Below are 13,141 nucleotides of genomic sequence, written 5' to 3'. Positions count from 1 at the left end.
TGCAAAAGGCTTAGGAAATGGGAACACACAGCATATCTCCAAAGGGTTGACTTAATGGTGGGATTTTCAGGTGTTTTCAGTGACACAAAGCTGCAAGACAACTTTGCCTGGAGAAACACCCCCACAAACCATCAGCCTCTGGAGAAATTGTCAAAATATGGATTTATAAACAGATCAAACATCTCTCATGAATCACACAAATTGCTCCCCTAAACAATACAGAGCCTTGGGATGATTGCTGGGTCTCCTCTGTGACAGCTCCTCTTCAATGGAGGACTCTTGTTGTTGGCCACAGGACTGGAAGGCACTGGAAATTTTGACTTTTTGAGGGTGGAAAGTAGGGTGCAAATGTTTCTTCCTCCAAGGAAAGCTCTGCTCCTTCTCCTTCTCCTGAGCAGGCTGAGCAGATCTTCCCATCAGTCCCACACCTCTCTGCAAGGCTCCTCACAAACCTGTGGAATCTCCCAACATCTCTGCTGCCAGAGAAATGCTGGTTTCCATGCAAGTTATTCCAACTTGAACCTTCCAACCTGGGGAATGAGTCAACCTTGCAAAACCTCGGCTAATTCTGCCATCCCCAGCATCTTCCCAGCATCACTGTCCAGGGAGACTGAGCAAGGATGCAGGGATGGGACTGGCACCTGGGGCTGCCCTGGCTCACACATCAGGACACCTTCAAACTCAGGGATAAAACAGGAATAAAAGGGAATAACGACTTGCAGCTCAGCAGTTCACTAGAGGATAAATGAACATCTGAGACCCCAACCACTTATTATTTCACCAGCTGACAATGGATGAGAGGAGAACTAAAGCAAAGGGGAAGAGACAAAAGCCAGTGCTAAATTACAGAGAAGAATAAAGTCAGAAGCTGAGCCTTGGGATCCCAGTGCTCCACAGGGAGCAGTGCTCAAGTTCACGGCATGGTGGAAATCAATGTGGTGCTGGTAAGGCAATACTGCTGCCTTTGGAGGCTTTTTATCGTACTAAAATTCTCCTTGGCAAACACCTTTTCCTGCTTTCATACACCTTTTCTCCCTCCATATTCCTGAGTGGGATGCTGCTCTCCCATCAGTCATGCCATTGGAACAGAGAGTGGCATTGACACACAGTCCCTCTATCCCCACCAGATTCCACACTGGCTTCTCCCAAACTATGCCTGATGCCTCTCCTGTTAATTCCATGATGTTGGGCTGTAGCCTGGCATCTGTAGACCTCAGGGATGGATGCTGGGAGGAGGAGGATCTCCAGGAGAGAAGTGCCCATCCATCCCTGCACCTCCCAGGCCGTGGCAGGCGATGCTGACAGGAGCCAGAGTCCTGTCATGCTACTTCATCCTGCTCCTCCTGTTGCTCTGCCAGCGGAAATCTAACCCAGCCAAGCGGGGCCGGAGCTGACATCACCTTGCCAGTGCGGCACGAGTGGATATACCACCCTGTCCAAAGTGTCTGTGCTAATAAATCATGAGGTGTGAGTAATAACCTCTGCATCCAGGGCAAGAGCCTTCCAAGGTCTCCATGCCCAGCTGTGCCTTGGCTCTGGCACGGCTTCCCGCTGCTGGCGCCGGCAGTGGATGTCTCTCCGGAGGAGCCACGATGCTGGCACCCAGCCCTGTGCCAGTCACCCTCCAAAACCTGTCTCTCTGCCTCCCCAGTGCCAATGCCAGCCTGTGGGGAAGGGACATGGGAAGCATCTGCAGGGGACAGCACCGGCCTTGGCTCCAAGCACAGGGAACTCCAGAGCTGGAGGCAAACGGGGTTTCATTTCCTAACACTTGTTCCCAACACGTGCTGCCATCGGAAGTGCCTCAGGAGCACATCCCAGAGCACAGCCTTTCAGGCTTTCCTTGCAAATCTATCTTTGGAAAAGCAGAAAAGACTCACTTAATTCCCACTGGAAAGATGATACTGAGCTTTTCTTCTTTTTATTCTACCCCCACTCTCACTAATATCCATCCTCTTTTTTTTCCCAAAAAAGGTTTTTATCTCCCTGTGCCAGATAACTTTTTTCTGCCCAGCTACTTTTGGTATTTTGGGTTGTTTAGTGGCATCATTCTCCAGATTGAATCCATCTGTTCCCTATCCACTAAGGGTGCTCTGGGCTCTCAGCGGAATGTCAAGTGTGCCATGGGAAAAGAGCACGAGCATCACTTTGGCTGAAAGGAGGATCAGGATTTCTTTTCATTCCCATTACATGTGATGCCTGGTTTAAACCACATAGTAGAGAAATAAAAATAAAGCAGTGAAATGGCTTTGAAAAAACCAGTGACCACTACTAAAAAAACCCCTAACACCAGTCTCTGCCAAATATATAAATTGCAGGAATTCTCTTTTTCCAGTCATTTTCAAGGAATAATTTCTAATAGAGATGATGTTTTTATTGGCCGAGGTTCTTCTTTCTTTGCTTAACAAACAGAATCAAAATGAAATAATCTTGCGAGAGAATTTATTGTGCCTGGAAGCAAAGAGCTAATAGTGCTGGCTGGATCCCAGGGAGTGCCCTGGAATCACAGGGACAAATTGCCAGGCTAGTTCTCAAGGGTCTCTGCTTCCCTGGGTGGTGTCTGACCCCCAGACTTGTCTCTCCTGACCCAGCTGTTGCTCAATGTCCTTGTTTGTCTGCCACTAAGCCAAAACCTTGCTCTCATGTCACTGTACTGGTGCTGGGAATGGCATGGATGGTGCTGACCAGGACCTGTTGCCACAGTGCTGGCTGGGATGTGGTGGATATCCAAGGAAATCCCTCAACTAAGCTGTGCCATCCCTATGGATGAAAGACTAGAAACGCAACTCTGTTATTACCAGAAACCACAAAACTAAAACAGAACACAGAGATGTCACTATCCTTTCCTCCACAGATCTTGGATTCTATGAGTCTGGAACAATAAAATTCCTGATATTCAAAGTGGATGGAGTTGGTGCCTCATAAACAAGGGAAGGTTGTGATGATCTGCCCTCCAGGAATGGAGATATTTCTAAGAATTCTAATTCTGCTCTGGCACTTGTTCAAGACACTGGTGGTGGTGTCAGCCCAGCCCAGCTGCTCCTTGGGCTGGGCAGCTCCATTCCAAATGTGGATTGAGCTCACTGGATTTCATCTCACAGAATATTAATACAAAACCAGAGTATCTTCTATCACCTGCATTTTGGAAAAATAGAAAAATCCAGGGGGAAGTGCAGTGAGGACAGCCTGAAACACTAATTTCAAAGCTTCCTTTGTCCTAAGGAAAAAACCCACAAAGTGGACACAGATCAAAACTTTACCTAAACTTGGAGGCATTTGGATTCCTAGACCTTGGTGTAATAGGGATGTAAATCCTCAGATTCCCCTGGTTGCTGCTCTCAGCCCAGCTGAATCCCAGCCTGAGTCTCCCACAATTTCATGTGAGAGCTACAAAGGATTTTGTGGATGTAAAGAACTTCAGGGTGAGCCTGATCCTCACCCCAGCCTGAAGCCTTGGTGGGCAAAAAGCCCATCATGTGCCAGTGTCCTCCTGCTCCACCCCATCCCAGTGAGGCCATGGAGCTCAAAATCCCAGGGGAAAACTTTGTGCTGTGCTTTCAGGCAGCTCCGAAACCCTGGTAACAAAACCTCTTCAGGAAAACAAAGCTCCAGAGGGTTTCCTGGGTCCTTTCAGCCTCTCGTCTCTTTCTGTCTTGTTTTGAACTAATGATGTCACTGACGAATTTACAGATTGGGTTTTCTGTTTTTTTCCAGAAAAATCCTGTAGAATTGGAGTTCAGAGAGAAACTTCAAAGCCTCCTGTGAGTAAACATCCATCTGTTCCCTCACATGTTCCTCTGAGGGACTGGAACCGAAACCTTTCTGGGGGAGGTTGTTTGCTGTCCCTGGATGTGCTGACGTGATGGGCAATGAATCCAGGCAGGATGCAGGGCTCTGTCATTCCAACATGCTCTCAGAAAGAAAGGAAATGTCCTTTTTTTTTTTGACAAGGAACCCCTGTGATTTCCATACAATGCTGCTGCATTTTGATTTGTGTGGAATTTGGTTACAGACCACTAGAAGTGCTACGAAATGAGGACCTTGCACAGGATTGCTCAGCAGCCAGCAGATTCCAGCAGGAAATAATTTCAACTTGTTGGGTCGTCTTTCAAATTGGATTTAGAAGACAAGCAGCTGAAGCCACTTGAAAATGGATTTAGGGGCCACTTGAACTTCCTGTCATGGATGAACCCAATTTTGTTCTACATGACAGCAAACCCTCTGTGGCACTTTACCAGCAACGGAGGCTGCTGTGATGCTAATCCTCAACACAAAGACATGGAAAGACCTTAAGTCACTGAGAAGGGAAAATAAACCCATCAGGGCATGAAGATCCTTCTTAGAACTGACCTTTCCTCTTTCTTTATAAGAACTTTATTTACTTTACACTGGGAGCAGAGAGCTATTTGCCTCAGAGAAGTCAGGAAAACTCTGGAAAAGAGCTGCAAAAAATTTGGCCCTCAGGTATAAAATCTATTCCCTTGTCCTTTACTAACACTAATAATGATAATAAATGATCTTTAACATAGCATTAAAAATCTAAATAAATGAGTGTACTAAGCTGAGACAGGGGAGATTCAGATTAGATGTTAGGAAAAAAATTTTCCCTGTTAGAGTGGTCAGGCACTGGAACAGGCTGGCCAGGGAGGTGGGAGTCACCATCCCTGGAATTGTTTAAAAAATATCAGGATCTGGTGCTGGAGGATATGGTTTAGGATTCAGGGGTTACAGCAGAGTGACAGGCTAATGGTTAGACTTGATGATCTTAGAGGTCTCCTCCAACCTTGATGATTCTATGACTCTGTACTCTCAGTAGCAGGAGAGTAAACTACTACCACATGGCTTAGTACACAGAGACCCAGTTGGGATGGCTTTAGCACCCTGGTTTTCCAGTTTTCCCATGGTGAAAACCCAGGCAGGGCCTGACCTGTGCCCAGCCAGCCTGGCAGAAGTGCCAGTGAAGTTGTCACTTACTTGGGACCCTGTTAATGGCTCGTAGCGGCCGAAGAACCCGGACGGTGCGGATCGCCGACAAGCTCACGTTGTGTCCGTCCAGAGAATACTCCATCATGCTGCAGGGGAGAGAGGAAAGGAGTCAGGATAGGGATGCTCAGTCTCTGGGCATGGGGCTGTCTGGAGTTGGGGGCAGAGTTAGCTCTTGCTGCCTGTGTTCCCCAGGAGCCATAGCCCAGGCTTGCAAATCCACCCACTCCGAGTTTGTAGCTCCTCATGTGCATCAGTGGATACATGTACTTCCATGCACCATGTGCCTGAAGTGTTCAGGGCCAGGCTGGATGGGGCTTGGAGCAACCTGGACTAGTGGAAGATGTCCCTGCCCATGGCAGGGGTGTGGAATGAGATGAGCTTTAAGGTTCCTTCCAGCCCTTACCGCAGGCACAGATAACACATCGGCAAACAGGACTTTCCTTCCAGTATCTGAAGGAGCCTTCTAGGAAGTTGGAGAGCGACTGTAGTGATAGGATGAGGAGGAACGGGGTCAAATTGACAGAGGGGAAATTTAGGTTAGAAATATGGAAGAAATTATTCTCTGTGAGGGTGCTGAGGCACTGGCACAGGTTGCCCAGAAAAGCTGTGGCTGTCCCATCCCTGGAAGTCTTCCAGACCAAGCTGGATAGGGCTTGGAGCAACGTGGGCAGGGGATAAAATGAGATGAGCTTTAAGGTCCTTCCAACCCAAACCATTTTGGAATTCTATGTTTCTATGACTTGGCACAACAAGGAGCTGCAAAGTTGGGGCAACAGAACTCAGGGCAGAGGGGAAGCCCCCAACTATCTGCTCAGCTCCCACTGCCAAGCTGCTCTCCCCTTCCAGCAGCTTCTTGTGCTCCCACAATGACACATCCACAGCCTTCCCTGGGAGCTGAGTGCACAGCTCCAAGCAGCTCTGAGGCAATAACATGATGCTGATCTATACCCCCTACCAGCACCCCAGTGGATTTTCATAGAGCTTATCTCTCCCCCATAACAAAAATTGAATATCCAGGCAACAAGCAACATTGGAGTAGTTTAGTTTCCATTTGATTATTGAAAATAAGGAACATTCTCTTTTTCATGCTTCATCTCCATTTCCCATAAACATTTCTCTCTCAGGCTGGGAAGGACATTAAGTCAAGTCAGTTTTTGTGCTCTTTTACAGCAAAGAGTGGCAAATGTGTGTAGTGTTGTTTTTTAATGGGGTTATGGCTAGTTAGCCTGGCTGTAATTACAATTTATGAGTTTGACTACAGGGAAACACTTGTAAATATGTCACAAATCTCTCACCACGCCTGTTCAAATAACAGTACAGCATCAAAAGCAACCCTGTGAGTAAGCTGCTGGACCCCATGGAGAAAAAGCTTTTATTTTGGTTTTCTAAATAAACAAACAGATATGGAGGGACAGAGGCAAATACAAGCTGAACTGTTACAACCAGGCACTTCAGAAGCTTCGGTGGAAAGAGATTTTCAGTCATCCTGGGAGTCAGGATGGACCAAAATCGTTATGTGTCATCAAGACCCAACAGCTGAGTGGATTTTGGACAACAGCAGAGGGAGGTTTGGTTTCAGGCCAACTCATCACTGCCCATGTGCCCATGCTCTGTGCTGCTGGAGCCTTGTACTTCGGATTTGAAGCCTTGCCCTGCTCTGCACAGTTTAATTGGGAATATCTAGATGTTGTGATATTTGCTGTTCTTTCGGCTTTGGCCTGAAGCTGTTTGGTGTCACCCTGTTGGCATCGCACTGAGGTGACTTTGCCCCATTCCCCCTACCTTGCTATGCAGAGACCCTGGGGATTTTGAGCTGTTTTTAGTGATAACCTTCCAGAGATTTTTTTTTAAAGTAGTTAGTGGATCTTAATAAATCAAAACCAGCTGAAATCTTGTACATAGGAACTGAGCCAAATATGCTGAATAGAACCCACTGAGGACATGGGTGAGTGGTGAACATGCTGGTGGGGCTGTATGGATGGTTGAACTTAGTGATCTTCAAGATCTCACCTTAAAATTCCTATTATTCTAATAGCTTTACAACTCAGCATGGCACAAACCCAAATTTTAAATCTCCTGTGTGTTTATTAAGCTGGAGCAGAGCAGTGGGAAGCAGCTTTGTGCCACATGAAGGACCACACAGTGGGAAAACCATTGGAAATGCCCATTCACACCTGCATCAAGGGGTTTGGAGCCAGCACCAGGTGTCTGCTCAAAACAGACCCTGCAGGAATAGACAAAGTGTTGTTTAAAGTCCTCAAAGAGAATAGTGCCAGAGCCCAAATCTGTTTGCTGGCGTGGGCCCAACACAGCACACTCCCAATTCCTCCAGTGGCTGAGTAAGTGGGTTTGGGTGTAACAAATACAGTTTGGGAACTACTAATAGCATGTAAAAGGAGCAGGAAATGCTCCAGTGGGAGCTGGTGATGTACTCCAGAGAGCACATGCAAAATAACTGTGTTTAAGGGCCAACTCCTGGGGTCTCATTTTAAATTGGCCTTTGCAGTTTCAATGGAGTTGCTAAAAGTTGAACAATCCAGGACTTGGCCTAGCAAACAGGCTTTCTGACCCTGAATCACAACAGAAGTTGTGATGCTTCATTTAGGATTTGAAAATAAGACTCAGAGGGATCTACACTGCCCACTGAAGCCAGCCTGAAACACCTGATGGATTCCAGACTGGAATTCCTAAAAGCAGTGAAAATATTTGAAACCTTCATTTAAAAGCCAAAGGTTTCTTTGTCAAGGCCAAGCTTGGTGTCCTGTTCTTAGAACACACCTGTAAACCAAGAATACTTGGAAAATGCCTAACAAACCTGCTGGAGCTGGAACTTTGGGGTAGATTAGTACTCAGCAGGCAATTCCCTACAGCCTCTGGCCACTGAAAAACAGGAGGCACAAGCCTTTGTGATGTCTTCTGCCATCACCAGTTTCCAGCCCTTCATCTGTCAAGTTAAAGACGTCCAAAGCATATCACAGGAGCTTGCAACATCTCCAGGGACAAGATGCATAAGAAACCTCTCTGGTTTCAGCTCTTGTGGACAACATTTTTGATGCAGGGGAAACGCTTTCAACTTGGCTGCGGGACAGCCGGAGAGGCTGCAAGCTCCACACGGCTTGAGATTTTCCAGGGTACATTTCTCAGGCGAGGAAAACATGAAAGGGCTTTCAGTGCTGGAACAAACTTCAGACACAATCTGTTGCTAGAGGCAGAAGATATGTTTATTTTGTAGTTCCCCTGCTTACCCTCCACTCTCTTTGGTGTACTGCTAGTAAGGCAAATCAGCTTATTTGAGGAGACTGAAGGAGACATACAGAGCAGGCAGCACTGCCTATGACTTGCTTCCCTTCCTATCAGAAAAAGCCTCATAATAACTTCATCACATCCATCCATTTGCTGGAAAAAAGCAACTCTTGCTATTCCAGTAGCATGTTCCCTGCTAAAACCACCTCCAGCTTCAGGAGCAGACACTGGGTTGAAGGGTGGTGGTGGGACAGGTGAACTCCAGCCCATCACAACTTCTCCTTGCCCTCTACCACTGTTAGTGGCCAGCTTGGCTCCCACAGCAGCCTCTCTTCTGAGAGACGGGAAATGCTATCCTAGGTATGGCTTGAATACATCAAAATCATCTGGAGATGGCCTAGGATCAGCCAGAGAAGGGGTTTTTTTTCTCATCTCCAGCCTGAGTAATGTCAGACCAGCAGCAGTGCTTCACCATGGGTTCTCCTGGTGCTTCTGCTGTTTTCATCCTTCTCAAACATATTCCAGCCATGCAGGATGGGGAAAAGCCCTGAAAAACTACCAGAGTGACTCATCAGGCACTTCCCCTCTCATCCCAGGTGCTATGAGATCCTAGTGCCAACCTGTCTCTTTGGTATGAGCAGAGGGCTCAGCCTTTCTGCCTCCATGTACAATTTTATCTTCTCAGTTTGCTGGGATGAGCTGTTTGGTGATGTGGGAATCCTCAGTTCACTCCTCAGGAGAGCTCATCCTGCATGTCCAGTGTGGGGAAACACTGTTGGTTATGGATGGCAGAATTCTGATCCCGAGTTCCTCCTGCTACCACAGCCTTGCTCTTCCCCTACTCCTCCTTGCTTAAACACTGCAGCAGCTTTGGCAAGAAACAATAATTAACTGGTTCTTTTGCTCTCCCTGATGTTCTTTCCTAGGCTGTAACCACACACAGGTTCAAAGGAAGCTCTACTTGGGAGAGCTCATGTTTTATTCAAAGCAGTAAGGCCATTCCTAATTGTATTCCAGACAAATAACACAGAGCAAAACAAAACTCCATTAGTGCAGTGAAGATGGCACAGCACTAATGTAAAGGGAAAAACGCCCCAACATATTACAAGAATGTTCTAATTAACCCCAGGTTGGTCATTATAAACCCAGGAATTAGGACCTCAGGCAGAGCTCTGTAATTACAGCAGTCTATCCCTTCCCAGGGTCTACCCAAGCAGGTAAGACAGCTCAGGGATTCTAAACCCCATTTATTTATCGGAAAAGAAGTTTAGACTTGCCAAGGTTTTAGTCCACTCTGATATTCCCTGTGGGTGTGAAGGAACTGGTGTCAAAAGCAACAGGATCTTCCTTGTATCTGTTTATTAACACATCCTGCACAAATAAGCAGCTGCAGGAGATGGAATTAAATTGTAAACCAAGAGGAGCTTACAGGAGGCATTTGCATGAGCTTGTAATTTGGGTTAACTTCTGGATGGCTTCTTCCACTGGGATTTCAACCTTCTGAATCAGATTTTGGGGCTAGATTCTGCTTGTTTGGCCAATTTCTGCCTCACTCTAATGGTGTCTGGAATACAAGTGCCATGAGGAGAGGCTGAGGGAGCTGGGGTTGTTTAGCCTGGAGGACAGGAGACTCAGGGGTGACCTTATCACTCTCTACAACTGCCTGACAGGAGGTTGTAATCAGGTGGGGGTTGGTCTCTTCTCCCAGGCAGCTAGTGACAAGACAAGAGGACATAGTCTCAAGCTGTGCCAGAGGAGGTTTAGGTTAGACATTAGGAAGAATTTCTTCACAGCAAGGGTAATTAGACATTTGAAAGGGTTTTCCCAGGGAGGTGATGGAGTCTCCATCCCTAGAAGTGTTTAAGATGCATCTGGATCTGGCACTGTAAGATATGGTTTAGGGGTTACAGTGGAGTGACCGGTTAATGGTTGGATTTAATGATGATCTTAAAGGTCTCTTCCAACGTTAATCATTCTACGATTTTATGAAATAAGACTTAGGAGACTTTACCTTGGTTTGAGCCTGGAAGCTTTCACAAGACATTAGGAAAAACAGCCAGGATAACCTACAGATTTGGCTCTCTGGGGCTTTATTTTCAAGAACAAATTACTGAGGTTTTGGTACTGACCCTGCCATCACGATGAAGAAGTCCAGACGATTCCATGTGTCTCCAAGGTAACACTTCTGCCCGAAGATCCCCAGAGCCACCATCTTGATGACCATCTCCACCGCAAAGAAAGCGAAAATGAAGTCGTCAAATGCCTGGAGATCAGTAAAAGATGATTACAGTCAGTTCTGCTGTGCTCTCTGCACAAGTGCTCTTACCCTCAGGGACATTCCCTTTGCCTTGGCAGATGCTGGCAAGTGCAGCACTGGCACCAAAGTGCCACCTACCAAGTGTAAAATAAACCTGCTGCACCTCATGGGTGGTGGCAACCCCTGAGCATAGCTGCTGGGTCACTCCAGTGCCTGGGAAGTGTCAGCAGCTTTTATTCATCTACCAACAAACATCCAAGGACATGACTAGACTGGAGCCAGGCTGGGAGAGCTGGGGGTGTTCAGCCTAGAGAAGAGAAGGCTCCAGGGAGACCTTAGAGCCCTTTCCAGTATCTAAAGGGGCTCCAAGATTGCTGGAGAGGGACTTTGGACAAGGGCATGGAATGATAGGACAAAAGAGAATGGCTTCCCACTTCCAGGGGGCAGGGTTAGATGAGATATTGGGAAGAAATTGTTCCCTGTGATGGTGCTGAGGCACTGGCACATGTTGCCCAGAGAAGCTGTAGCTGCTCCATCCCTGGAAGTGTTCAAGTCCAGGTTGGATAGGTGTCCTTGCCCATGCCATGGGGATCCTACTCACAACCACAATCCCAGCTGGAAGGGATTGTGCACGTCAAGCAGAGGCTGAAGCTGTAACCATAAGGCCAATTCTGCTGCACCTGAGGAATGGCTGGAGCAGTCCCTCATGGATTAATGGCAAAATTAACAGAGCATCCACATGGAAGCCAAGTGCCCACGGCACATCCATGTACCTCTGCGTGGCTGAGTGTGAGCATCATTTCCTCCGGCTGTTGGATTTATCAACCAACCTTTTCCTTAATAAACTACACAGAAGTTTTGCTCCATTATTTCAGTTTGTTTAAAAACTGGCAAACACCTCCATAATGAAGCTGAGGCTCATTTACCTCCTGTTCTGGCTTCCACTCCCTCCTGTAAGCTGTGCCAAGGGGAGGGATAATGATGGGTTAACTACAGCCCTTTTCTGCCTGCAAACCCATCAGGAAGTTCCCATGGCCAGGCTGGATTTGGCTTGGAGCAAACTGGCCTAGTGGAAGGTGTCCCTGCCCATGGCAGGGGTTGAATGAGATGACCTTTATTGTCCCTTCCAACCCAAACCACCCTGGGATTCTATGGAGGATCCCACTGGCCTTCCTGCATGGCTGAAAGGCTCAAAGGGAAGTAAAGATGACTTTGAGTTTACACCAGCACCTCACTAATCCCTGCCTGAGGTGATGTCATGCGTTGGGAACAAGGGAAGTTGGTTCCCAGCCTGAGGACCGAGTTGCTGCAGGAAGCCCAGCGCCAAGGTGCAGCCCACACACCAGATGCTGCTGGGATGTGCTTCCAAAATGAGTCCTGCAGGCATATGGCAGCAAGGGGATTGCCAGGACGCAGTGAGGGATGAAGAGACATGCATGATGCCCCACTAATCTTGGGATGGCCAGCAAGGGTCTGTGAGCTTTGTATGGGAGTGCATTTCCCAAAGGTCACTTATCCTGACATGTAGCAATGCTGCACTTCAGCTGGTGGCTGAAGCAGGCACAGGCTCAACCCATGCTTGTTGATTAGGAAGGGAATGAAATGGCAAAGTCACTGGTGTCATGTTGCACAGACCAGACTGCAGCATTCCAAGGGATGCCGGCATGGAGATGGCTGGGGTGGAACTGACAGACAGCCAGTGAGAGATTCCTGGTGGCATTGGCCATAGAATGGTTTGGGTTGGAAGAGACCTTATAGATCATCTCATTCCAGCCCCTGCCTTGGGCAGAGACACCTTCCACCAGCCCAGGTTGCTCCAAGCCCTGTCCAACCTGGCCTTGAACACTTCCAGGGATAGAGGAGCCATGACTTCGGTAATTAAACAGTGTTCCTCCAGTGGGAGTTGGCTGCCCAGTTTGGAGCCCTCTCACAAGTATTTAAGTGTATAGAGAAAGAATCTTGCTGAGGCAAGTCCAAATCAGCCTTTGGGTCTCACCTAGGGCCATGGCAGCAGGTCTTCCTGGAGGACAGGCTTTGCAAACTTACTGGAAAAAACACCCCTATGGGAAGTGCTTTCATGGCTGGATCCTGGGGAAAAGGGACAAGATGGGATTTCCAACTCTCTGGTCAGCAACCCCCCTGCACCCCACACACCCCAGGCATGCAGGGCAGGATGGGATCCTTACCTCCAGGATGGTGCACCGCTCCGACTGGCACTCCACGTCCTCGCAGGGCTGGAACATGCCCAGGGTGACACAGTTCAGGAGGATGACCAACATGCTGACATGCTCGAACCAGGTGAGAGGAAGGTGTTAAGGAAAACGCACACGTCAGGAGAGGGAAAGCTGAGGCACTGTGCTACTAACACATCAAACCCTTCACTCCTAACACAGGCAAAGAAGAAAATACCACAAAATAGCCCAGATTTCCTAAGGTTTGAAGTTTTGGACAGCTGAGGAAAGGGCCTTGGAAAGGTTCCTTCTGTTGAGATGAAGGGACAAAGGACCTTTCATTTCCTGTGTGGCACATAGCTATGCTTTCCACCTCAAGGCCACCCCACTCCATCCCCTTCTGTTCTTCAGAGACACTCTCAACTCCCTCTGTGCTCCTCACACAGCAACTTCCACCTCCAGATCTGAGTTTTAGCAGTGAATC

General features: G+C 47.7%; 1 protein-coding gene across 1 annotated transcript in view; it reads right to left on the bottom strand.

Annotated features, from left to right (window-relative positions):
- Positions 1-12,780, bottom strand: part of CACNA1H (calcium channel, voltage-dependent, T type, alpha 1H subunit) — a gene marked incomplete at its 3' end in the record, with an annotated part of 121,074 nt that extends 108,294 nt beyond the window's left edge. Inside the window, exons 1-3 of the mRNA XM_009078739.1 lie at positions 12,673-12,780; positions 10,359-10,492; positions 4,975-5,072 (exon numbers count right to left, since the gene is read on the bottom strand). Coding sequence (XP_009076987.1) covers positions 4,975-5,072; positions 10,359-10,492; positions 12,673-12,765 — 325 coding nt within the window. The remainder of the gene's footprint in view (positions 1-4,974; positions 5,073-10,358; positions 10,493-12,672) is intronic.
- Between the last annotated feature and the right edge of the window lie 361 nt (positions 12,781-13,141).

The sequence above is a fragment of the Acanthisitta chloris genome, unplaced genomic scaffold (genome assembly GCF_000695815.1).
Source record: "Acanthisitta chloris isolate BGI_N310 unplaced genomic scaffold, ASM69581v1 scaffold497, whole genome shotgun sequence".
Classification (NCBI taxonomy): Eukaryota; Metazoa; Chordata; class Aves; order Passeriformes; family Acanthisittidae; genus Acanthisitta; species Acanthisitta chloris.
Note: the sequence above shows the minus strand (reverse complement) of the source record. Positions and strands in the feature narration are given on the sequence as shown.